Source organism: Macrotis lagotis, chromosome X (assembly GCF_037893015.1).
Source record: "Macrotis lagotis isolate mMagLag1 chromosome X, bilby.v1.9.chrom.fasta, whole genome shotgun sequence".
Lineage (NCBI taxonomy): Eukaryota > Metazoa > Chordata > Mammalia > Peramelemorphia > Peramelidae > Macrotis > Macrotis lagotis.
In genome coordinates, this window is record NC_133666.1 from 282,117,079 (window position 1) to 282,142,627 (window position 25,549).

Sequence of the window (25,549 nt, forward strand, 5' to 3'; positions counted from 1 at the left end):
ATTAATGGAAAAATACTTAGGATGATGATGAAAATATCAGTAGAATCATCATTAGTATCAATAGAATCTAGGATAAAAGGATCCTAGGATTTTAGGCTTACATTTGACATGCATAGAACTGTTTAAAAACGGAACAAAAAAATCCCCTGCAGTAACTGCTAATTGAGGCTGGACATCTGAAAGGAACTGAGCAATGTTTAGGGAGAAGCTTGAAGAATGATTTCAAGCCTAATGAGAATGGAAGGAAAAGTAGAATGTGACATACATACATACATATATATATATATATATATATATATATATATATATCTATCTATCTATCTATCTATCTATCTATCTATCTATCTATATATATATATTTAATGACCAGTATACCAAGATAGCAGGGAAATTTCAATCATTTGTCTGCATTAAACCTGTTTCCCATACCTTCTAGCTGAAGCCTTGTCTGCTCATTACAGTATTTAGATGCATGTAAGTTTTCTTTAAGGTACATTGTAACCTCTGATGACTACAGCTGTAGGGAAGCAGTTGGGAGCTAACAGTTGGGGACACAGCTGTTTCAGAAATAACCACATGCAAATTTGATGAAGTGTATAGAAGAAGCCAAACAATGGCATGAAAGATCAGAGAAATCAACCATGACACTTGAATTGAGTCTTAAGAAGGAGAACAGAATTAAAAATATATTAATCTTATGCCATATTGTGTTCTTAGTGGAAAAACAGTTAAGTACTTCTTGTTCTTTCTAGAAGAAACAGAACTAGTACAACTGATTCTCTCCCTCCCTCTTTCTTGCTGCAGTAACCTGTACCTGACACCCCTGCTATTGGTGCTGTAAAATAAGTCAAGAGATCTCTCACAATTCCTTTCAGTGAGATCTCATTTTAGAGGTGTGACCTATGCTTTGGAAGAGCCTATATTTCAACAGTGTTCTTTATTTTTTTTCATAGTTTTCACTCATTTTCAAAGTCAAAGTCTTTGTTGTTTTTATTTACTTTAAATTCATGTTATAAATTATATAGACTTTATTTCATAGTATATTAAAACTGGTAGATCACCTAGTCTAATCCTTTTATTTTTGGCCTTTTTCAGACTGTTAAATTCTACTTGAGGGAGGTAAATGTTGCATAATCTAGATAGTTGATTTAATTTGGAAGAAAAATTTTGGTGTCCAATTGACTAATTTGGAATTTTAATTTATTACTTTAGAAAGATGATTTTTGCTAAAACAAATTTTTTTTTCATAGAAAAACCCATCTGGCTGCCTCCACCATAGCAGCAATTATAAATCCAAAAATACTTTTAGTATAATATTTCTATAATAGCCACTGCATAGCTTAAAAAAGTAAACCAAACAGCTTTCATATGTTGCTTTAATGTTATACAAAAGAAATCCATCTGTAAGAGGTAGAATATAAAAAATGAGTCAATAAAAAGACCTTTTACTATAAAATTTTCATTAATAAGATCATCAAACAATAGAATAAAAGATAAAACATGAATTTCTTTTTTTTAAGGAAAGATTTTATTTTGAGTTTCACAATTTTTTCCCTATTCTTGCTTCCCTCCCCCCATCCCCCACAGAAGATGTTCTGTTAGTTTTTACATTGGTTCCATGTTATATACATTGATCTCAGTTGAATGTGATGACAGAGAAATCATATCCTTAAGGATGAAAAGTAAAGTATGGTAGTAAAATTGCATAATAATAATAATAATATAATAATATAATGCTTTAAAAAATTGACAGTAATAGTCTTTGATCTTTATTCAAAGTGCATAATTCTTTCTCTGGATACAGATGGTATCCTCCATTGCAGATAACCCAGAATTGTCCCTGGTTGTTGCACTGAAGGGATGAGCAAGTCCATCAGGGTTGATCATCACCCTCATGTTGTTAGAGTGTACAGTGTTTTTCTGGTTCTGCTCATCTTGCTCAGCATCAGTTTAAGCAAATCTTTACAGGCTTCCCTGAATTCCTATCCCTCCTGGTTTCTAATAGAACAATAGTGTTCCATGACATACATATACCACAGTTTGTTAAGCCATTCCCCAATTGAAGGGCATTCACTTAATTTCCAATTTTTTGCCATCACAAACAGGGCTGCTATAAATATTTTTGTACAAGTGATATTTTTACCCTTTTTCATCATTTCTTCAGGGTATAGACCCCCCCAATAGTGGTATTGCTGGGTCAAAGGGTATGCACATTTTTGTTGCCCTTTGGGCATAATCCCAATGTTCTCCAGAATAAAACATGAATTTCTAGGAAAGGTGTTGCAGGGGCGGCTAGGTGGCCTAGTGGATAAAGCACCAGCCCTGGAGTCAGGAGTACCTGGGTTCAAATCCGGTCTCAGACACTTAATAATTACCTAGCTGTGTGGCCTTGGGCAAGCCACTTAACCCCATTTGCCTTGCAAAAACCTAAAAAAAAAAAGTGTTGCAAGTAAACTTGGAAACAGCCAGGTTAGACTATTTGAAAAACTGAACATATTTAGAAGAAGGAAATGGAATGCCGGACCTTCATAGTTTTTACTATTTTCCTGCAGTAAAACTGGATGATAGTTTTAAATTTTGTTTTCATGATTTGCAATTTGTAACTAATTGAAGAAGAAATATATATTGCAACTGTGGATGGGGAGTCTTCTTGCTTAGCTATCCTTGATAATATTGTAATCGTCAATTGACATCTGATTACCTTCTAACTATTCTGAAGGGTTAGTAGGGATAATAATAGTGTTCCTTTCCCCAACTTGACTTCCATAAATGTAGTTGCTTAGGTGACTGGGATAAAACAGCAGCTTTTTATTTAAAAGCAGAGTTGGAACTTCTCAATTCAAAGCTAGCTCAGAAAAGGGCAGCATCCTTTGGTGTGACAGAGAGCTTGAACTGAAAGTATGATTACTGTATTCAAACCTCAGGCAACATCAAACCTACTGAGGAGCAAGTAAGAAGCACTAAGAGCTTTCTTTTCTCTGGATAGCGGAAATTACACTACTCTGCCTCTGCATCAGAGGAATACTCAGGCATACCTCTGCTCTCTATTCTCTTGCAGCATTTAAAAAATTTTGTTTCAGTCAATAAAAATTTACCTTCTTTTCCTTCCATTTCCTCTCCCTTGAGGGATATACATGTTTCTTTCTCAAACAAAACAAATTCTCACATTTGGCCATGCCAAAAAGAATAAGCCTTAATCTGTACTCTGAGTCTTATCACCTCTCTGTAAAGAGGTGACTTGCATTATGGATCCTCTGGAACCGTAGTTGATCATTTCATTGACCAGAGTTCATTAGTCTTTCAAAGTTGCTTTATGATATTGTTGTCATTGCACAAGCTATTCTGGTTCTGCTTACCTCATTCTTTACCAGTTCAGCGCTAGATTTTTCTTAAACTGTCTCCATCATTTCTTATAGTGCAACACTATTCTATCACATTTACATACCATAACTGGTTCAGCTATTCCTGAATTGGTTGGCAACCCCTCAAATCTTTGCCACTATAAAAATAGCTGCTATAAATTTTTTTTACATATTCTTAGAGTATTTTTCCTTAGGATTAGGAATCCTCCATTAATCTTATTTTGTTTCTTATTTCTTATTCTTCATCATTTTCCTCCCCCCCCTCAGTGGTTTATATTTCTGAACTTAACAGAATTGTATGTGTGTACATTTTTTTCCCTTGACTAGTTAATATGAGTGTGAGGATCCAGTGTCAGTTTCTCACTCCTTTGCCTGCTTCCTTTTTGTTTGCTCAGACTTTTACTTCTACATTCTGATTTATATAGATAATTTTCCTCTTTCTTCTTTCCTAACCTCTTGCCCTCTATTAATGTCTCTTCCCTTCCCTTTCTATTATAAGATTATCAAAACTTAAAAGTATTCATTTTAGACCCTCTATCTAATTTAGACTCCCTTGATTACCCCTGATGATGACAGGGAAACACATGTTTCACCTTCCTTATGAGAAATTTAAACAGGTTATCTTTTTTTAAATTCCTTATAGTATTTCTCTTGACTGCTCTGTTTGTACTTCAGAGTTTCTGTGTATCTCTGATCTCTTCCTTAGGAATAGTTTGAAGTTCTATTAAAGATCAATTATTTTTGCCTCTAGGATTATCCTCAGTTTTTCTTGTGACTCCTCTGAACTTGAATTATTTCTTTCTAGCTGCTGGTAGTTTTTTTTTAATTTAGGTATATTTTTAAGTTACAAAATTTCCTTCCACCCTCCCTTCCCACCCCCGTCCCCTGAGTGGCAAACAATTAGTTAGCATTGTACTTACATATTTTTGATAAACATGTTTACAGATAAGTTATTTTCTGTATGAGGAATTAGGATTAAGGGAAAGAGATACATAAGAGATAATTTTTATTAATTGTTCATGAATGGAGATAACATTGTCCATAGCCGGTCTAATACAGTTGTCCTAGCTCTCTGAACTGCTGAGAGGAGCTGCTTCCAACAAGGTTGATCATCTCACAATGTTGTTAATGTGTACATTGTTCTCTTATTGAAATGTAAGACTTCTTATATATAAGGAAGTCGCTATTTGGTTTTTAATCTTTGTTTCCTCAGTGCCTAATAATTTTTTGATGAGTATTAATTTCAAACCCAAAACACAAGTGCACACTTAGAAGATCAAATTCTTTAACAGTATATTCTTTGAAACCATTGACAGTACCTCTTCCTTCCCTCCTGAGAAGTCAAGGCAACATTTGCTATTAAGTTTTTATTATTTCCAGGCATTATACAAAGAAAAACAAAAGCATAATTAGGGAGAAAACATGTAAATAACTAGACTAGGTTCAAGCTAGATATAAAAGAGATGGAAAGCAGTCTGAGTGCAGAAGTTATCAAAAGGGGTGGTGTTGAAGGGGGAATAAGACTAGGCAGGGCCTTTTGACATAGCAGGGATTTGAGTCATTGAAGGAAGTCAGGAAAACTGGGAGAGGTGAAGGGTTGAACATTTTCAGGCATTTGGAAGAGTGTTTACAAAGACACGGAAACAGAGATTGAATGTTCTGGTTGAGGAGCTGCTAGACTGTAGAGTGTGAATATCTTTTGTAGCAATTGAGTTAGGGAATTAATTAAGAAGGAATAAAAGAATTACCCTGCTGCAGTCAGGACTGGATAATATGAATCTGTAATATTTTTTTCCCAGCAGTTGTGAGACTTCCTCTAGTTGTGTTTAGTGGCTTGTGAGTAGGAGTGGGGAAACAGATGGGAGTAATCTAGTCCTGAGATTTGGCAAGGAAAAAAATGGCAAAAGACAGGGTGGGAGAAAGAGTAAAAGGATTCAACTGAAGGTGACATTGTAGGGGTCAAATGACTAACTATTGGACAGAGTTTGAAGAGAGAAGAAACTGATGTTAGATCAGGAATAAATACTTGAGAAAATATAGAAGGGTTTAGAAGATTGAAATTTTTGATGAAGGCAAAGAATTTCTTAAGTTGGGTATTTACCAAAACTGTTCTAAGGCTGTTTTTTTTTTTCCTTCTCTCAATCTTTCCTTTAAGAAAACTTCATATATTCCCATGTTTTCAACTTACCTCTATATAGATGATTTCCAGGTATCTATCTCCATCCCTGATCTCTTTACCAGCCAACCTCTGTATCCACATTTCTTGTCTTACTGGCCCTTAAACTCAACATGAGAGGTAATGTGATATTGTGGTAAAGGTACAGGATTTGAAGTCAGAAGATCTTGCTTGAAAGCTTAACTCTATTTTGTTTCCTTGGAATCCTGTTTCCCAAATAGATTATTTTCTTTCCTCAAAACATGACTGTTATTCTTAATTCATTATTTTTGAATATTGCTGCAATTTCTCTTGCGTCAGTCTCCTATTCTCTATTACTGTCATCCTGCCACAGGATCTCATTACTACCTTCCCTGGACTATTTTTTAACAGGTCATCTTCCTGTTTGCTTTACTTAACAGTGCTGCTAGATCATCCTTCCTTAGGACTGTTTGTAGTTCTCTACCAGTAAATACTTAGTGAGTAGAATTAAAACTTTTTAGCCTGTCATTCAAGATTCTGCTTTTCTAGTCTTATCTTTTCTTACTTTTTTCCAGGTACTCTAAACTCCAGTCAAACTATTATCCATATATGTATCTTTGTTTATATTATTCCCTTTGTCTAGAATTCCCTCAACATTCTCTCCCTGCTCCATCCCACCTTTTTCCATACTAGGTATGATTCAAATTTAATATGCTCAATAGAATTCATTTTTTTTCCTTCCTCCCTTCCTTCCAAAGCCTACCCCTCTTCTGAATTTTCCTCTTTCTGGTAAAGAGATCATTCTTCCAATCTCCCAGGTTTGTAACTTTGGTATTATCCTTAACTTTTCACAACCACAACATGTCTTTTTTATCTGGTCTCTTCATACATCCACTACTTTATTTTAGTTGGGACCCTTATTAAGATTAATTGGTTTTCTTGCCTCATTTCTGCCCTCATTGCATTCCACCCTTCCCACAGTTATCAAAATGACTTTAAAGTTCAGGTCTGACTGTCATTTCTCTTCTTACTGAACTTAAGTGACTTCTTATAGTTTTTAAGAATAAATATAAACTCTTCAATCTGATTTGTAAGTCCCTTTTCAACCTGACCCAGCCTCTCTTTGAAGTCTTCATGCCATGGTATCTCCTTCTCTAGACACTGGTTCAGCCACATGTGCTGGCTCCTTCACCATCTGAATTAGCTCTCCCCCCACATGGCATTGAATTCACTTCTTTCTCCTCTCTGCCTTCTCTTCTTTTGAGACACAGTTCAAACCTCACCATTTGTGTGAAGGCTTTGCTGATCCTTTCAACAACTAAACTATTGATGTCATTAGGTGAGGACTTAGAGAACTAGCCCAGGGCACTGAGAAAATTTGTTCAGGATCACACAGCTAGATGTGTTGTTTGACCTCAGCCAAGTCTTCCTACCAAAAAACAGAGATGTTTCCTTGTTAACAAAGGTCTGTGTAGTCAAAGTTATGTTTTTTTTTTTCCAGTAGCAGTGTGTGACTGTGAGAGTTATGCTGTAAGGAAAGCTGAATGCTGAGAAGTGTGGGAGAAAACTTTTGAAAGCCTCTTGTATAGCAAAAGAGATCTAGTCAGTCAATTCATAGAGAAATTAATTCAGACTCTTTGGAAAGACAGATAATGAAGCTGAAGCTTAAACACTTTGGCCACATAATGAGAAGACAGGACTCAATGGGAAGGACCCTGTTGTTGGAAGAGATTGAAGACAAAAGGAAAAGGGGACATTAAAGGATGCAATGGATACTGTCATGGAAGCATGAGCTTGGAGAGACCCAAAGGAGATAATGGAGGATAGAAGGCCTGGTGTGCTATGGTCTGGGGGCGGGGTGAGTCACAGAGTCAAATTCTACTGAATAAGCAATCAGAGATCTTCCTGGCTTTCTTTGACTTGACCTCTTGCCATCATGCAATGCAGGCCACCCTCTCACTCATCCTTGCCCTTGTATTTATTTATATTGTTTATACTTTTATGTCTACTTATTTTTTCCCTCAAAAGATTATAAGATCTCTTAGAGGATACACACACACACACACATATATATATATTTTGGTCAGGCAGTGGGGTTACATGACTTACCCAAGGTCACACAGCTAGGCAATTATTAAGTATCTGAGGTTGGATTTGAACTCGGGTTCTGGTGCTCTGACTCCAGGGCTGGTGCTCTATCTACTGTGCCACCTAGCTGCCCCAAGAGGAGATATTTTTATTCATGCTTTGTATTTTTATCTCCTCCTCTGATGTATCTGACACATAGTAAGTGCTTAATAAATACTTTTTCATTAATTCACTTCTATCTGTCTTTTAAGTATCTTACTAAAATGTCTTCTCTTTTAGGAAGCCTTCCCTGACCTTTTCCATCCTCCCTGATGACTAAGGATGCTCTTCCCACATTTCACATAAGATTTCACTTGTGAATTTTATTATATTTACAAGATGTATAATTTTGTGCTCTTGCAAAGTCAGAGTGGCATAACAGGCAGAGAGCTGTGTTTGGAGTCATAAAACTCATTTATGGTTCCCACTTGTGATACTTTTTAGCTGTGTGACCAGGGAGATTTTCTGTTTTGTTATTTCTAGCCTTTTTTTAAAAGTTGACAGATTGTTAAATTTTCTGCCCTATATTGGTGTGTGATTGTTTTGGTCATTTTTAAAAACTAGTTTCAGTGGGTCTGCATGACCTAACAGTGTACTAATGCATTCCTCAAAGAGTTTGAACCGGTGGTTTAAAAAGGTTTATCCCCCCTGTATTTTTTAAAAACTTTTTCTTTTTTTGGAGATAAGATTGGATGAAGCAAAGGGATAAATAGAGATTCTTTAGAATGATTAGAGGTAAAAGTGAGTAATTAGATTCTTTTCTATAGGAATAAAAATAAAACTTGAAAGTGGCATTGGATAGAATCTAGGTTAATAGTTGATTAGATAACCTGTTACACTCATATTTTTGTGTATAATTGCATTTAAATGAGTATTGCTTTTTGAAATTTTGTTTAGCCAATAGATTGCTAGTCTTAATTGCTCTACTTTATGTTTGGGAGGAAATTATACTTTTTGTTGTAATTCTCAGTTTTTATCATTTTTCTATTGAAAGTTAAATGAACATAATAGTATTTATTTCATTTTATTCATTCACTGATTTTTTCTTAACTATAGGAAATATTTCATTCCCTCAGGATAGAATCATTTGCATATCTTTGAAAGTAAAGATATGTGTTTGTGACACATAAGACAGTTTTCTTACTGAAGATAATGTTGATTTGTTTAGCAGTCTCAAATACAATCTTTAGGTTATTGTATTAGGTAACATTTAAAAATGATTAAATGAAGGAGAAATTATTAACATACTGGATAACAGAATTAAGGTTCAGAAAGATCTAGTTAGCTTGGGATGGTCTACAACCAACAAGAAGACAAAATAGGTACTTTTTGAAGTTTTTTTCTTTCTGAACGTAGTATTTAGTTTGAGCAGAGTACATGCCATAATTACTGCCTGGAATTCTTTTTCACCTACATTTCTTGCATTTCCTGGCATCTTTCAAGTCTTAGCTAAAACACTTATCTCTGGCACTCTGGCAAGTAATCTTTTCCTTCTTTTTTTTTTTTTTTTTTCTCTTTCGTCTTTAGGTTTTTGCAAGGCTGTGGGGTTAAGTGTCTTGCCCAAGGCCACACAGCTAGGTAACCATTAAGTGTCTGAGACCGGATTTGAACTCAGGTACTCCTGATTCCAGGACCAGTGCTCTATCCACTGCACCACTTAGCTGCCCCAAGTAATCTTTTCCTATTCCTTCCAGTGCTTTGCCTCAGAGCTTTCCTCCTATTTACTTTATATTTATCTTGTTTGTACAAAATTTGTTGCATATTGACCTCCCCATTAGAAAGTGAACATCTTAAGGTTGGGACTGTTTTTGCCTTTCTTTGTATCTGTAATGCTTAGCATAGTATCAGGCACAAAGCAGGGCCTTAATAATTGCTTGTTGACTTTACTGTCAGCAGTTTGGAAAAGGTTTCAATTATTTGCAAATTTAGTATTAGTCAGAAAAGTGGTATTGCAGCCCAAACAACAAATACAGTTTTGACTTTCATTGCTAGAAGTATAGTATCCAGATCAAGGAAGTTAGCTCCTACTATACCCCTTGCTGAGATCTATATTTTCTTTGCAATATTGGAAATTTTGTGAGTAGGATGGTGAAGAGTCCAGGAAATTGTGCCCTATGAATTTAGGGATAAATAGTCTGGGAGTAGGAGTGTATTAGAAGGAACACTTGAGGACATAGAGCATGCTGTCATTTTTAAAAATGTATATTTGGGGGTGGCTAGGTGGTGTAGTGGATAAAGCACTGGCTTTGGAGTCAGGAGTACCTGGGTTCAAATCCGGTCTCAGACACTTAATGATTACCTAGCTGTGTGGCCTTGGGCAAGCCACTTAACCCCATTTGCCTTGAAAAAAAGCCTTAAAAATGTATATTTGAAGGTGTGTTATGTAGAAGAGGGCTTTAATGTTATTCTGTGTATCTCCAAATGGTAGAAACTTAGATCAATCTTGCCTCAGACACTTCTGTGTAACCTTAGAAAAATCACTTAATCTTTTCTCAACTTAAGTTTCCTCCTCTCTAAAATGAGGATGATTTTGATATAACCATCAAATGACATCTGCAAAGTGCTTTACAGTCTTTAAAGCACCATATAAATGCTAACAGTGATGATGATAATGTTATTGTTACTGTGCATATTATTCTCAGATCCTCTTTAGTAACTTTTTTTTTCCCTCTAGGATAAAATACGAAGTCCTCTATTTGGTATTTAAACCCTTTTACAACCCTTTGCAGAATGTTTTTCTATTACTACTTATTCATTTTACCTTCTACTAGAGTGGCTTCCTACATCCATGCCTTTGTGTCAGCTCTCTCTCAGTTTTGGAAGATTCTCTTTTCCTCACCTCAGTTTCTTAGTGTCCCTAAGTTTCTTCATGGTTTAACTCAAATTAACCCATTTCCCTATTCTCCAGAGGCCTTTCCTGCTACTCCAAGCTGTTAGTGCTTTTCTCTTCCCATTAAAATTATTTTGAATATATTTGGTATTTATCTGAATACTTGTTTTCCTTTAGAAAATTGTAAATTCTTCTGGGCAGTAACTGAGCTTGACTCCTAGTATGTGCTAAATAAATGCTTATGAAATCGAATTGAATTTCAGTGCATTAGGAAGAAGAACTTTCAAACAATTTGATTAGACCATAAATAGAGTGAGGTAATTAGCAGTTTGGAAAAGGTTTCAATTATTTGCAAATTTAGTATTAGTCAGAAAAGTGGTATTGCAACCCAAACAACAAATACAGTCTTGATTTTCATTGCTAGAAGTATAGTATCCTGATCAAGGAAGTTAGCTCTTACTGTAACCCCTTGTTGAGATCTATATTTTCTGTGCAATATTGAAAACTTGGACCTTTTAAACAGAACTGTTTCTTGAGGTGATAGACTCCACCCCACCTCCCCAGTTGATCTATTGGAACTAGATGATTCCTAAAGAGAGCCATTTTATCTAAAAGATTCTGTGACTCTTCTAAAGATTGTTGGGACAGAGAGAAGAATCCTTCCAGAGAGCAAAGAGGTATCAGACTTTTTTTTAATTTGGAACCTTGACCAATCTCTAGGTCTGCTTGGTACAATTCTAAGAATATACTGCATTGTTTAATAAGTGCTCATTGATTGAAATCTCCGGAAAAACCCAACCAAAGTTCTTCAAAGCTCCTCACCTTGTTAACAGCTCCATGTTATCCTTTTATCATAGCAGTCTTGGGTTTCTTAGCTCCTATCATTTAATCTAAAATTTAGTCTAACACTTGAGAGAAAGAATTTCAAGGTTCTCTGCTATTTCTCACCTACATCACCTTTTTCATCTTCTTTTGTTCTTCATTTCTTTCATTCCCAGAATTATCTTATCCATTCATAATTCTTAATAAATACTTGTTTGATAGTAGCAAGTGAACTTGAAGGGACTTAGTGAAATTATAATATTATTTTAATAACTACAGGTACTGGGAGGCAATTCACAAATGGGATGAAGCACTTCAATTAACTCCAGATGATGCTACCCTGTATGAGATGAAATCACAGGTAATACTTGTACTCTTAGAATTATAAAGTGGTAAGAAGTGAAGAAAATGAATAGTCCCAAAAATTGGATTTGAATATGAAAAAATTATTTTTGTATGTGATATTATTATTTAAGATGGATGGAAAAATTAACTCTCCTCCGAACTTCTTTTTAGTCATCTCTTTCTTTTTTACACTTTCCTCTATCATCTGGTAAAAAGGAGACTAATATATGCCTCTAATTAAAGCCTAGTTTGTGTGATTTAATTATGAATTGTGTTTTGACTATTTTATTCTCTCCTCATTTGATCCTTCTCACAACCCTGAGAAATAAGTAGTTTATATATGATCTCCTTTGATAGATGAGGAAATTGAGGAAAAATAAATGCTTTATCTAAGGGTATACAGCTAGTTAGTTGCATAGATAATGCCAACTGGAACTTAATTTCCAATTATATTCTTTAAATATTTTTTCTTTTTTTTGCAAGGCAATGGGATTAACTGACTTGTCCAAGGTCACATGGCTAGCAAGTATTAAGTGTGATGCTGGATTTGAACTCAGGTCCTCCTGACTCCAGTACTCTTATTTGCTGTACCACCTTGCTACCCCCCCAGTTATATTCTTTACAGAGGACTCTGACAAGTTAATACTCAGGTGAAGTATGAGGAAGTCCATGCAAACTCACTAGATTTTTTATCTTGTTCTCTTCATCCCTCTGCTCCTATCTCCTCCAAAAGGGATAATTATTGAGAAAACTTTGTCCTTTCTGCTTCACGTCATAAAAAACTTTCTTCAGGAAATTAATTTATTCAAAGTCATGTAGTCAATGTTACTCTTACTGTCACATTAGCAGCCTTATTAGACATCATTTGAAGCTGATGAATTTGTGCCTCTGCATCACTCAATCCCAATTCATGCAAAAGTCAAGATATCACCCTTGTGATGTCATTGGTCCTCTCTGAGAACAAAGTATGAATAAACCACAATGACAACAACTTGATGAAAGGCTTAAACAAAGTCTTAGAAGACCTGACTTAGTAGTTATAAACTGTATAAACTGCCTGAATTTCCTGCCCTGCTTAGTGCCTCCTTATTGTGAAACAATCAAAAACACTCCAGAGTAGCATGATAGCCTACCTCACTGCATGCAAAGCTAGGATGAAAATTATCTCTTGGACTGATTTATATCACCAATCTGTGAAGTGCTTTTCCTTGATTGTGGAAAGATTAAGTTTTGGGATATAAGCCCTAGATTTAACCAATGACTAAGCCAAGGAAAGGAGAAACAACTGCAGTATTTTATTTATTCATTTGGCAATATTGAGTTGCTACTTTGTGCTTCAAACTATCTTCCTTTGCAATTTCTAAAAGTTGCTTATATAGAAAACTTGCTAATCAGAGGTTCTGGATTTTTAAGATTTGTTTTTGCTGTATTCCCAAAGGTGCTCTGCAATATTGGTTGGGGCACCTTAGATGGCTGTCAAAGTTATTTTGAATTCCTATATGAGAGTTTTAAATAGCTACCCGTGGTCTATGTGTTTTTAATTTTTCTTACATCTTTCCCACTTATTTTGTTTATATCACTGAATGCATTTTAAAATCATGATCTTAGCCCATTAGTAATTATACTGAGAATGCATATACCCTTTGTTTTATCATATGTATATTGTCAAAATTTATGTGATGCCATCTGCTGGAATTCATTATGTAACTACAGTCTTTATTTGGTAATATAAGATAAATCAATGATATTTTCTATCTTGCTCTTTTTGTTCAAAATCAATTTGATTTAACACATTTGTTTTCTAATAGGTATGAACAAGAATTTCACAGGCTGGGCAGACGTAGATGATATGCATTTTTAGAAAGAATGCCCATATCAGTGAGATTATTGGGTCATTAGAATATTCTGCCATTAAACTTATGTAATAAACATTTTCATCATGAATTAAGTAGGTCGTACAGTGGATGAGAATGCTGAACATGGAGTCAAGGAAGACCTGAATTCATATCCTATCTCAAATATTTATTATCTGTCTTGTAACCACTTTAAGGTTCTGTTTCCTCATCTTTAAAGTGGGAAAATAATAACACCTACCTCACAGGGTTGTTGTGAGGATCAGATAAAATATATTTGTGCTTTGTATCAGTAAAATGCTTTGTAGATGATGATGATGATGATGATGATGATGATGATGATGATGATTCACACAGCATTTGTTTGGTGGACCAAGGTGAAAAATGATAATATTTTTGCTCTTGTGTTATTATTTAAAAGTCAGTTTTATTTGGAAAAGTTTTAAAGAACATTTTAGTTATTCGTGGATGTTATTCTGGACTTTTGATTTCTTTGTAGGGGAAATTTCCACTATCAGGAAATAGTGACATCTGTTTTTCAGCTTCTAGTCTTTGAAAGGTGATGGGGTTTGCCTAGGACCTGGCAGCTAGTGCATATTACAAGTGAGATTTAGACTCAAGGGTTACTCTATGTTTATTTTGCACACTGCTTCTGCTTTTGAGGAATAGGAATTTATTTACATTTTCATTTAAATCAACTATTATAAAAGCCAATTATGAGTATATATGAGACAGCTGGATTTCTTTTAGTAAGAGTCATCGGTGATTTGAATAATTTTAAACTGGGAATCTTCTTCGAGAACTGACTGTGCTATCTTTAGCATATGACTTAGTTGCCTTCAAGGTAATATCATTGGTTCCTGAATATCAAGTCAACTCTAAAAAAAGATCTAAGCAGGAGAGTAAAATATACTCCATAGAAATATTTATGAATAGTTTTAAAATGCAACTCAGATATTTCATATACTTATATGGGAAAATCATACAGAAGTAGTCATGGATACTAGATAACCTCAAATTTGAAAGCCTCAAATAATACAGAAAAAGTAGTAAAGTAGCTGTAAAAAATCACTAATGTGAACCCTTAAAAGTATGCTTATGTATGTTACTAAGATATCAAATTGGCCGAGTCTTTTATAAACTTTTTTTGGGGTAAGCAGGGACCAATACAAGTAAAAATTGTCCTTGCACTAATTATTTTATAATTCAGGTTTTGCTTTAAATCTTCTATGTACACTAAACTAAAATTTGTGGTCACTTGTGTGAAATGAGCTCTAGTATCTGTCAGTGATCCAGAATTATTTGAGTTCCCAAATACTTGAGAACTTGGGCTTATGAATCCTCAAAATGGATCCTGCCAGATCTCTTGACCTCATGTAGGCCCCGTGGAACTTCCTCATCTGACTGGTGTGGTGGGATTGAAATAGGGGCTCAGTTCCTGAATAAAGCATTCTAGCGAAATGTAATATTCCCTTATTTTTTCATCTCCCTCTCCCCATAAGAGCATAGACTCCATAGGGTTAGAATAGAAAAACTGCTGTTCCTCCTAGCATTGAGCTGTAATTTGAAGAAAGTGTTTAATCTTGATAATTCTTAGCACTGGCATCACTGCCTTGGAAATATGGTCCTGGAAACCACATTTTTTGCTCTTTATAGCTGTAAGAATTTGTAGTTAGAAGAAAGAAATGAGATTTCTCGTTATTTGGGGTGGTGGTAGAGCGGTCTCCTAACTCAAAACATAAATGGGAGAGGAGGGGAGCAAAAGTAAAAATGACATCATTTAAGTGTCATAAGAAATTTTAGTCAGTAAGTAAAAAAAAGATGCTTTATCTTTTTTTTTTTAGATGGGACAAAATAATTCCTAGGTTTTGATACTAACTGGTTGGTTGGTTCCTCTTTCTTCTTTTCTTTTTTTTTTTGATGTAGGTTCTGATGTCTCTTCATGAAATGTTCCCTGCAGTTCATGCAGCAGAAATGGCTGTTCAGAGAAATTCACATTCATGGGAAGCTTGGCAAACTCTGGGACGTGCTCAGCTTGGATTAGGGGAGATTGTCCTGGTAAGGAAACATTCTCCAAATCCAGAAGAGTTATATTTATTGAAGTTAGATTTGATTGAATAAGCTTAAACATAAAAGCCCATTAATTTCTATAACTCATGAATTGCTGGGTCAAAGAATTAGACCCAGACAGGTTTTTCTCCAAAAACTCTGCCAACGGTGTAGTAGCCCAACTAGGATCTCCACTGCTGGAAAGACTCCAGGTACAGTCCTGGAAACAGCCTCTGTATATTTTCTGAGGACCAGTCTTTGACTCTTAATACCAGTAGCCTAGCCATTTAGAATTCTTGACCTGAGTAATCAATGAAAAAGAACAAATCCAAGAAGTATAACCCCCATCTGCTTCTATATTAACCATCACAGAATGGTGCAAAAGCAACTTTTGCTGTTGAAACTCTAAATTTCATAGTTTTGTCCATTGGAGGGGGAAGGAACTGGGTCAAGGCAGTCTTGGCATTCTCTCTAGGAACAAAGAGGCTATATCTAAATGCAACTATGGCTCACATGCTTTTCTGGAGAGGCAAATAAAGTAATTGGAAGAAAAGGTTTTTATTAATTCACTTTTAGTGACATATTGTTTTGTTATTAATATCAAAATATCAATTAACGTTATCTTTACATTGCCAAAATCTTTCCTAGTATTCTCCTGTCTCCTTCCAGAGAGCTATCACACAATAGTTTTTTGAAGGGAAAAAAAAAGGAAAAAAATCAGCATAACTGATATTCAGTGTATCTTCCTGTTTGTGGATTTGCCTCCTCTGCAAAGGAGTAGAATGTGGGAAAATATTTTCTCTATCTTATTCTTTGTAGTTTTACAGCATTCATTTTTTTATTTTTTGGTTCTATATATATTGTAGTTATTGTGTATTTTGTTTACTTCAGTCAGCACCCATTCAGACTTCTTTCATCATATTGGAGGAACTATTATCATTTAACCTAAGGCAATAAGAAACCTTACGTCATAGGACATTTGGATACTGTTTTATTGTAGTGTACAGGTTGAGTATTAGCAATAACTACAATGAAGGCAAGATTAGAAAGCAAAAAGCTGGGAAACACTTTTTTGCAGCCAGTGTTTCTGATAAATGTCTCATTTCTAGAATATATAGAGAACTGAGTCTGATTTATAAGACAAGTCATTCCAAACTGATAAATGGATGTGAACAATTTTCTAATGAAGAAATTAAACCTATTTATAGTTATATAAAAAAATCACTTGATTAGAGGAATGCAAATTAAAATAATCCTGAGGTACCACTTCACACCTATCAGATTGGCTAATGTGACAGAAAAGGAAAATGTTGATAGGTATGTGGGGAAAGCTGGAACACTAGAGCATTATTGGTGGAGTTATGAATTGATCCAACCATTCTGGAGAGCAATTGACCCAGCAATACTACTATTAGGTCTACTATAGCAAAATAGTACTATTACATACTATTTAGTATCCTAGTAGTAGAAATACTACTATTAGATACTGCTATTATTATCCTAAAGAGATTTTAAAAAAGGGAAAAAGGACCTACATGTACAAAAACATTTTTGACAGTTCTTTTTGTGAAGGCAAAGAATTGGAAAGAGAATAACCATTAATTAGGGAGTGGCTGAACAAGTTGTGGTATATGAATGTGATTGAACACTTTTGTTCTATAAGTAATCATTAGCAGGTGGATTTCAGAAAAACCTGGATGAACTGATGTTGATTTAAATGAGCAAACCTGGGATAACATGTACACCCTAACAGCAACATTGTGTGATGATCAACTATGATAGACTTAGCAATACAGTGATCAAAGACAATTCCAAATGACTTGTAATGGAAAATGTTATCCACATAAGAGGAAAAAACTATGGAGTTTGAATGCTGGCCTAATCATACTGTTTTCACTTAAAATTTTTTTTGCTTTCTCTTTTGTTCTTATTCTTTCATATTCTTTGATTAACAAGGAAACATATTTAACATGATTGTACCATGTAAAAAACCCAATAGAAAAACCACTGTGTAAATAATTGTATTTATGAACCCCTATTTGTTACAAAAAAATGAAAAACTAGAGGAAGTTCTGGAGATTTTGATAAGAGTCTTCAAATCAAATCACTATTTACTTTTTTACTTATTAACTTAATTCAAAGGTGTGAGTAGGCAAGCACTGTGAAAAATATTTTGGGATATAATAGCTCAGGAATAAGGAATGAGAAAGGCCAAAAACACTGTCAAATATATAGAAATTTTATGCCTATATATCATATATACTATTTGAGAATAAGAATCTTTAGATTCTGGACATGACAAGCACCAAATCACAAAAAAATTAAAATTGATTACATCTTAATGATGTAATATTGATGTTGGAAGGATACCTGATTCATCTATCTGCATACAGATTCCTAACGTTAGAATAAGTATTAAAATTTGTACAAAGATTGAAGAATAAACTTGATTAAAAATGCAGTATAAAATTTTAAAAATTCCACTTCAAACTATTTCAACAGATTAGCTTCACTGAAAAAAAATGATAAATAGATGAAGAAAGGGCACTACCTAGAAGTGTAGCTGAGGCAAATCAGTTGTGATAGGAAAGAGACCAAAAGAGCCTAAAACCTACTCTAGTCAGCACCAGTTGACTTACTTACTAAGCAGAGAGATATGGTAACCAAGTGCAAGATCATTGTAAAAGTAAGGTCACTTTAAAATCTCACAGTGAAGGATGGTAAAATTATGAGGAATAATTGCCTATTAAAATAGTGAGAAACAGAGGATGGGAAAACCATTTTAAGTAAAGCAAGGGGAGAGGATTCAAAGTCATCTTGAAGACATTTTTGAGTGAAATTGGAAGGAAAGGAGTACCAACATACCTAAATCTTCTTACAGTGAAGGAGAGAGGAGCTACCACTTTGGGCTGTCATGTTAGAATCAGGGATAATCTTATAGAGAAATCTAAGAAGTATTGGGGAAAACACGAAAGGGGAAAACTGCAGGAATGGATTGCATTTACATAGAGCAATTTTGAGGAAATTGAAGGATTAATTCTTGAGATATATGAAAGAGGTAGAATGTCAAAGGTATGGGAGAATCTAGGATCTTGTTATTACCAAAAAAATATAACAGTTAAGACTAACTCATATTCTTATTTCATTTCTGTATACAATTTTTATGAGAATAATTGATGCACACACTGTGGACATACTTGAGGAGGTCACTAGAAGGGAACACAAATTGAGTAAACAAGTGGCCTCCTTTGAAAATTCTTTCTTGGTCCCAAGCTGCAAAGAAGGTAAATTAAAAAAATTGAAGTCACATTTCCTGAGTAGTTGTTCAGGAATCCATCTCAAATATAAATATAGGAACATTCTGTTACTTTTATTGGGGAAAAAATCCTGCCTGCAAGACAAATTTCCCATTGTGATAACCATTTTTGTTCCGTTTTGACATCTTTCTTTTAAATCGTAATAATCTTTCCTGAAAATGTGTTGATGTTTTTCTTTCAAAATCCATATACTATTTATGTTTAAAAGATAGAAAGTCAATCTAATATTCATAATTTACTTTCTTTTAACTAATTTGATTACAAGCTTTATTATTCATAGAGAGTTGGAGACCAAAGATACTACCTTTGTTAAGAAATACTATTTTTTATCTACTGAGATGAATTATGATAGAGTTGGAAATTGCCAGTCTTTCTAATGTGTGCAGTATATTCAAATGTCAGAAATTTGGGTGGTATAAATTTTGTTTTTAGTGAAGACACATCCACTTAATCTGTGTTTTGAATGCTCTGTGTAACCTTTAAAATTGTATTCAGTTTTCTTACAACAAATACTTGCATTTATATCAAAGTACTTTAAACTAAGAATTTGCCCCATACAAAACTGATAAACTTCTTGGTTTTCCCCCTAATGCTGACAGTCAAGTCAAATTCTTGGTTTCACTGAATTTTTGTGAAAAAGCTTTAAATATGTCAGCTGAAGGAAGAAGGGAAGTTTAGAGATTGTTTTTGTTGTGTATTATTTTTAATTTTTAAAAATTGCCTACCAACACATTCCTTTTATAACTTTCTTAGATCACCTAGAATGATTTCTACCAAATCTCCAAAGCAAACTTTTTTGTTGGTTCCCTTCATTTTTTTGAAGTATGATTTTGGTTTATTTATTTAATATTATTACAATAATTTTGTTATAAGAGTAAACATAACCCCGCCCCCACATGAAGATGAGAAACTTCAAGAATAGTGAGAGAGAGAAAAAAAAATGTACTTCAGTCTGTGTTGATTCCAATCTCTCTGTCTCTGAGGTGAGTTGCCTTCTTTCTCTTAAGTCCACAAGAGAAGTTGCTTCAATATTTTTCCCCACAGTTGCTATTACTAGCTGTACCTCCATTCTATTCCTCCCCACGCTCATTTATTCTGTTCTCTCTCTCTCTCTCCTTTCATCCTGGCCCTGTCCAAAAGTGTCTTGTATCTGAGTACCCTCTCCCTCAATCTTCCCTGTCTTCTATCACCTATTCCCTTCTTCCCTCCCCCCCATTCCCCCTCATCCCACCCCTTTCTTCTCATTTTTCAATAGGGTAAACTAGATTTCTATAACCTATTTTGTTGTGTGTGTGTGTGTGTGTGTGTGTGTGTGTGTGTTATTTTCTCTCTGATCCATTTCTGATGAGAATGAAGGCTCACTCATCCCCCCTTGCCTTCCCCCTTTCCACTCCATTGAAAAACTTTTCTTGTCTCTTATGTGAAATTTCTTAGCTTCTTTCTTGTCCTCTTTATCACCCATTGACTCCATCTTTTTACTATATTATAACATTATATTCCTCTCCTTCCTGTGCCCTGTCTGTATGTGCTCCTGCTAACAGCTCTTACAAATGAGAAAGTTCATATGAGTTATCGATATCTTCCTCCCGTGCAGGAAAACAAACAGTTCAATATCATTATGTTCCTCATAGTTAGTCCTTCTCATCCACCACCAGAGTCCTGTACTTAAAGATCAAACTTTCTGTTCAGATCTGGTTGTTTCAATAGGAAAGTTTTTTTTTTTTTTGCGGGTGGGGGGGTGTTTGTTTTTTGTTTTTTTAGGTTTTTGCAAGGCAAATGGGGTTAAGTGGCTTGCTCAAGGCCACACAGCTAGGTAATTATTAAGTGTCTGAGACCAGATTTGAACCCAGGTACTCCTGACTCTAGGGCCAGTGCTTTATCTACTGCGCCACCTAGCTGCCCTTGTCATAGGAAAGTTTGAAAATGTTCATCTTTTCCCCGAAAGAGGATGTTCAGTTTTGTTGGTAGTTGATTCTTGGTTGTAAACATAAGATCTTTTGCCTTCCGGAATATCATATTCCAATTCCTATGAGCCCTTAATGTAGATGCTGCCAGATTCTGTGTAATCCTGACTATGGGGCCATGGGATTTGCATTGTTTGTTTTTGGCAGCTTTTAGAATTTCCTCTTTGACTTGCGAGTTTTGGAATTTGGGATCTCTTTCAGGAGGTGACTGGTGAATTCCCTCAATTTCTATTTTACCCTCTGCTTCTAGGATCTTAGGGCAATTTTGCTGTATTATTTCTTGATTAATGAACTCTAGGCTCTTTTCCTGGTCATGAATTTCAGGTAGCCCAATAATTTTTAAATCATTTCTTCTGGATCTATTTTTGAGGTCAATTGTTTTTCCGTGATTTATTTCACATTTTCTTCTAATTTTTGTCTTTTTTTGGAAGATTTTTCTTTCTGATTTCTTGCAAAGTCATCAGCTTCCTTTAGTTCCACTCAGCATTTGAAGGAGTTATTTTCTTCAGAGCGCTTTTTTTTTTAGGTTTTTACAAGGCAAATGGGGTTAAGTGGCTTGCCCAAGGCCACACAGCTAGGTAATTATTGAGTGTCTGAGGCCAGATTTGAACTCAGGTACTCTTGACTCCAGGGCCAGTGCTCTATCCACTGCGCCACCTAGCCGTCCCCCAGAGACCTTTTTAATTTCCTTTTCCAAATGGCCAATTCTGCTTTTTAAGGCATTCTTTTCCTCATTTGCCTTTTGTTTTGCTTTTTCCATTAGGCTTAAACTGGTTTTTAACATATTGTTTTTTCTCAGTATTTTTTTTTTGTATTTCTTTCACCAAGCTGTTGATTTGTTTTTCATGATTTTTCTGTATTGCTCTCATTTCTCCTCCCAATTTTTTCTCCATCTCCCTTAATTGCTTTTTAAAGTCTTTTTTTGAGCTCACCACAGTCTGAGCCCATTTTCTATTTCTCTTGGAGGTTTTGGATATGGAAGCTTCAATTTTGTCATCATGTGAGTATGTGTTTTGACCTTCCATGGGACTAAAGTAATTCTCTATGGTCAGATTCTTCTTTTTCTGTTGTTTACTCATTTCCTCAGCCCAAGACTAATTTATAGCATTTCCAATCCTTTGGGTTTTTTGGGGGGGGGTACAGTCCACTGGGACCTTTATTCCTCCAATCTCTTATGCTTTCTTGCCTGTCCTGATGCTGTAAGGAGGCACCCTGCTCAGCTATCTTAGTATGGAAGACCAAACTGCAACTGAGATCTGAGTGTGGGCAAACAGCAGAGTCCTGTCCCAGGGAGAGCAGAGAGATTTCTTCAGTCTCCCCAACCCTTTACCTTCTATGCTCTGGAGGAGCAGTCTGATTTCTTCCTATTCACATTGCAGGTTCTGTGGCCAGTGCTCTTCACTCCACAGGTGTAGCAGAGTTCTCTTACCACCCCTTCAAGCTGTTTGTGGTGATCCCTTGGCTGGACTGGACTGGGCTGCACTGTGGCCGGGGCTTTTTCTCAACTCCTAGTCCTGATGAAACACACCTTTCCCACGGAGCTTCTAAGTTATCTTGTACTGGGAAAATGTATCACTCAGACTTTCAATGGGTTCTGCCCCTTTAAATTTTGGCAAGAGTCATAATTTGGGGAAGGAGTTCCTGGGAAATACTGCCTTCACACTGCCATCTTGGCTCCATGGATCCAATACTGGTTCCCTTCATTTTTTAGAAGTATTCATTGAAAAACCTTTCTGCCATTTAAATTTCCTTACATTTTTCTCAGTTCATTAGAACTTTTTATTCTGTACTGATAAAATGTGGATATACTAAAAATTTTCAGTATTGCAGTCACCAGTTGTTAGGTTCCATAGGAAAACCATTTGGAAAATAAATTGTAGATTTTCTATTAGAAGTTTGTCATATCTCTTATTTTACAAGTTGAGCACTATAATTATTAATACATTCTCAAAGATCTTCCTGCCGAACTTTAGGTTCCTTAGGTAAGGGATTACTTGGCAGAAGAGGTTCAGGCACTTTGTTGCCCAGATACCCTACAGGTGTGAAAGAACTGCTTTTAGAAAAGGGAAAAAATGATTATAGTCAGTGTATTGTTTATTTCCTAATTAGGGATTGGTATTGGTAGAGAGTGGAAAATGAATGATTTTGAGGAGAGTGTGTATTAATAGAGATTGAATGAGTTTGAGGAGAGTGTGTATTAATAGAGATCAGAATAGCTGCCAGCCTACCCTTCTGCTAATCTACTCTTCTCATTCATCAGTAATGCCTTTTTGGTGTATTTCAGTGCATAAGACTTAGCAGTCACTGATTTTGCACCCTAGGAAGTGTCAGCATCAACAAATAATGGTTTTTAATATTTGCCAATAAATTGTTCCCAATGAACTCCTAATGTAAACCACAAATAGAAAATATAGAAAAGATATGACAGAATTAAGTAAATTGACTTTTATACCTCTAGGTCTCTTTTTTTGTAGGCAATTAGAAGTTTCCAAGTAGCTTTGCACATCTATCCAATGAATCCTGAAATATGGAAAGAAGACCTTTCTTGGGCAAGAACATTGCAAAAGCAGCAGAAGGAAGCACAGAAGGTTAAAAGAACTGAAACTCCAGCTGAAGAAATAAATTTTTCACCAAAATCAATTCCAGACTATGACTTTGAAAGTGATGAGATAGTTGCTGTTTGTGCAGCTATTGCAGAAAAACAGAAGACAGTTTCAGCAAATAAAACAATGGTGATTGTGTCAGCATCTGGGACTGTAGAGACCGTAACTGAGAAGGAAGAAGGTGCCACAATTCCAGATGGTTCTGTTTTTATCAAAGCTCGATAAAACAATGCATGTAACTTGAATCTAGCTTGTTGAGCATCACTTAAATGTTTTAGCAGCAGAAAAATTCATCCTTAAGAAACAGGGTGAAACTAATATTTTTTGAGATGAGAAATTTGAAAACTTAATGGTAGAATCATTGCATAATGTCTGGTCAGCATTTTGATGACTTGTGACTTAGAATTGCAATCTCAAGAAATGTGAGTAAAATATTGAGTAATTAACACATTTTGTTTAGCTTTTATTAATCTGTAATTTGAAAAGTGAAAGCTTGTTAAAAATACTGCAGGTCCCTTTTGTTATTTGTGAATTGATGTGGACCATTGATGTGAATTGGCTATTCCATTTGATATTTATTTTTTAAAATTGGAAAAAGTGGCAGGCTTCCCCTCCTTCAAAATTTATTGTTATTTAAAAAAAGATTGAACACAAGAAGAACCTAAAACTATTTAGGCATTGTAATGAAAAAATATAGAAATATCATATAGAACTTTGGAAACTTCCGCAAAAATGTGTGTATGTCTATATATCATAAGCAATTTTTGATACTTCTCTTAACTCTACTTTTGATTTTAGTTTTAGTATTAGAAAAGAAAAAACCTATTGATCTGTAATGAAGTTTCCTCTTCAACATTTATAAGATGTGGCAGATTTACGATTAAAAAGCAATATTTCTGTCATTAAAATTTTTTTGTTGTAAAAAAGAAGTAAATAGTCCCTGCCACAAATGAATCATTCAAAAAATATGACTTTTAAAATGCAATATGCATACCCTCTTCCAATTTAGACTCTATATTTTCTTTAATTTTAAAGCTCAAGTTATGTTTATGGTTATTTTAATATGTAATATTTAAGATGATAGATTTTTATTTTCAGACTATGGAACTTTAATAGGCACTATCTTGATTGGATAAGAGCATGACTTAAAAAATAAGTAAATTTTGCCCTTTAAAAATAAGGGTGAAGTTATTTCTTAAGTCACTAACTCCTTGTCATAATTTAGAATCTAAAAATTCATTCTTTATATTGCTGACCATCAGACATTATTGAAGATATCTTTGAATGAAAACTATCAAATGCATATAAAAATAAACATCTTTGCTAATTAATGTTGATTTTGTAATTCACTAGTGTAGTATACCTTTAAGTAGTTATGTCTTATTTCTGAATCTCAGAAAGATAGTTTAACAGAAGTCAGAGTAATCTGCTTCATTTTCTTAACTACGTTGGAGGCAGGTCATTTGATAGCTTTTTAATAGGATCTTTGGGTGCATTACTCAGAGTTAGGAAAACAGCAGATCAATTCTGCTGTAGAAAGTATTGTACTATGTATTTGACATATCAGGGAGGTGGTTCCAGTTAGAATGGTAAGTTTTAATGTAACCTAAAAGCAAACTATTTATTGTTTTAAATAATAAATAATTAAAAATTGATTAGGTAAGTACAGATGTGAGCAGTCTTGTAATTAAACATCTTGCTTTGTGTGATGGATGTATATGTGTTCTTGTTTAATGTAAAATTCATGTATAAATAAAGTTGTAGGGTTTTCTGCAGTTTCAAGTTTTTAATTTTACTTAGTATGGTAGATGTTTTAAATTAGTGCAATAAACTTTTCTTTTATGTCTCCCTTCTTAGGAGATAACTTCTTTTGAAGACATTTAGTCCTATTTCTCTTTTTTTTCTAGATTTGGAAAAAGTTATGTAATGACAGAGGATAAACAATTAAATTGATTTATAATCTTTTGTCCACATAAAGGTGAAACCTATGCCAACTTCTCTCATGGTTCTTAGTTATCAATGCATGGAGCTGTTGAATCTTAAAAAATTGGCTCCAAATATAAATCTTTCATTTTTCCTATGCATGCAAACCACATTGTTCTTTTCTTTAGCCAAATAAAGTTTCATACTATTGCTTTTA

At 34.7% G+C, this 25,549-nt stretch overlaps 1 protein-coding gene across 1 annotated transcript in view; it reads left to right on the top strand.

Moving 5' to 3' along the window:
- Positions 1–25,549, top strand: part of TTC33 (tetratricopeptide repeat domain 33) — a 38,192-nt gene extending 12,643 nt beyond the window's left edge. Inside the window, exons 3-5 of the mRNA XM_074207013.1 lie at positions 11,558–11,639; positions 15,403–15,534; positions 23,281–25,549. Coding sequence (XP_074063114.1) covers positions 11,558–11,639; positions 15,403–15,534; positions 23,281–23,634 — 568 coding nt within the window. The 3' untranslated portion in view covers positions 23,635–25,549. The remainder of the gene's footprint in view (positions 1–11,557; positions 11,640–15,402; positions 15,535–23,280) is intronic.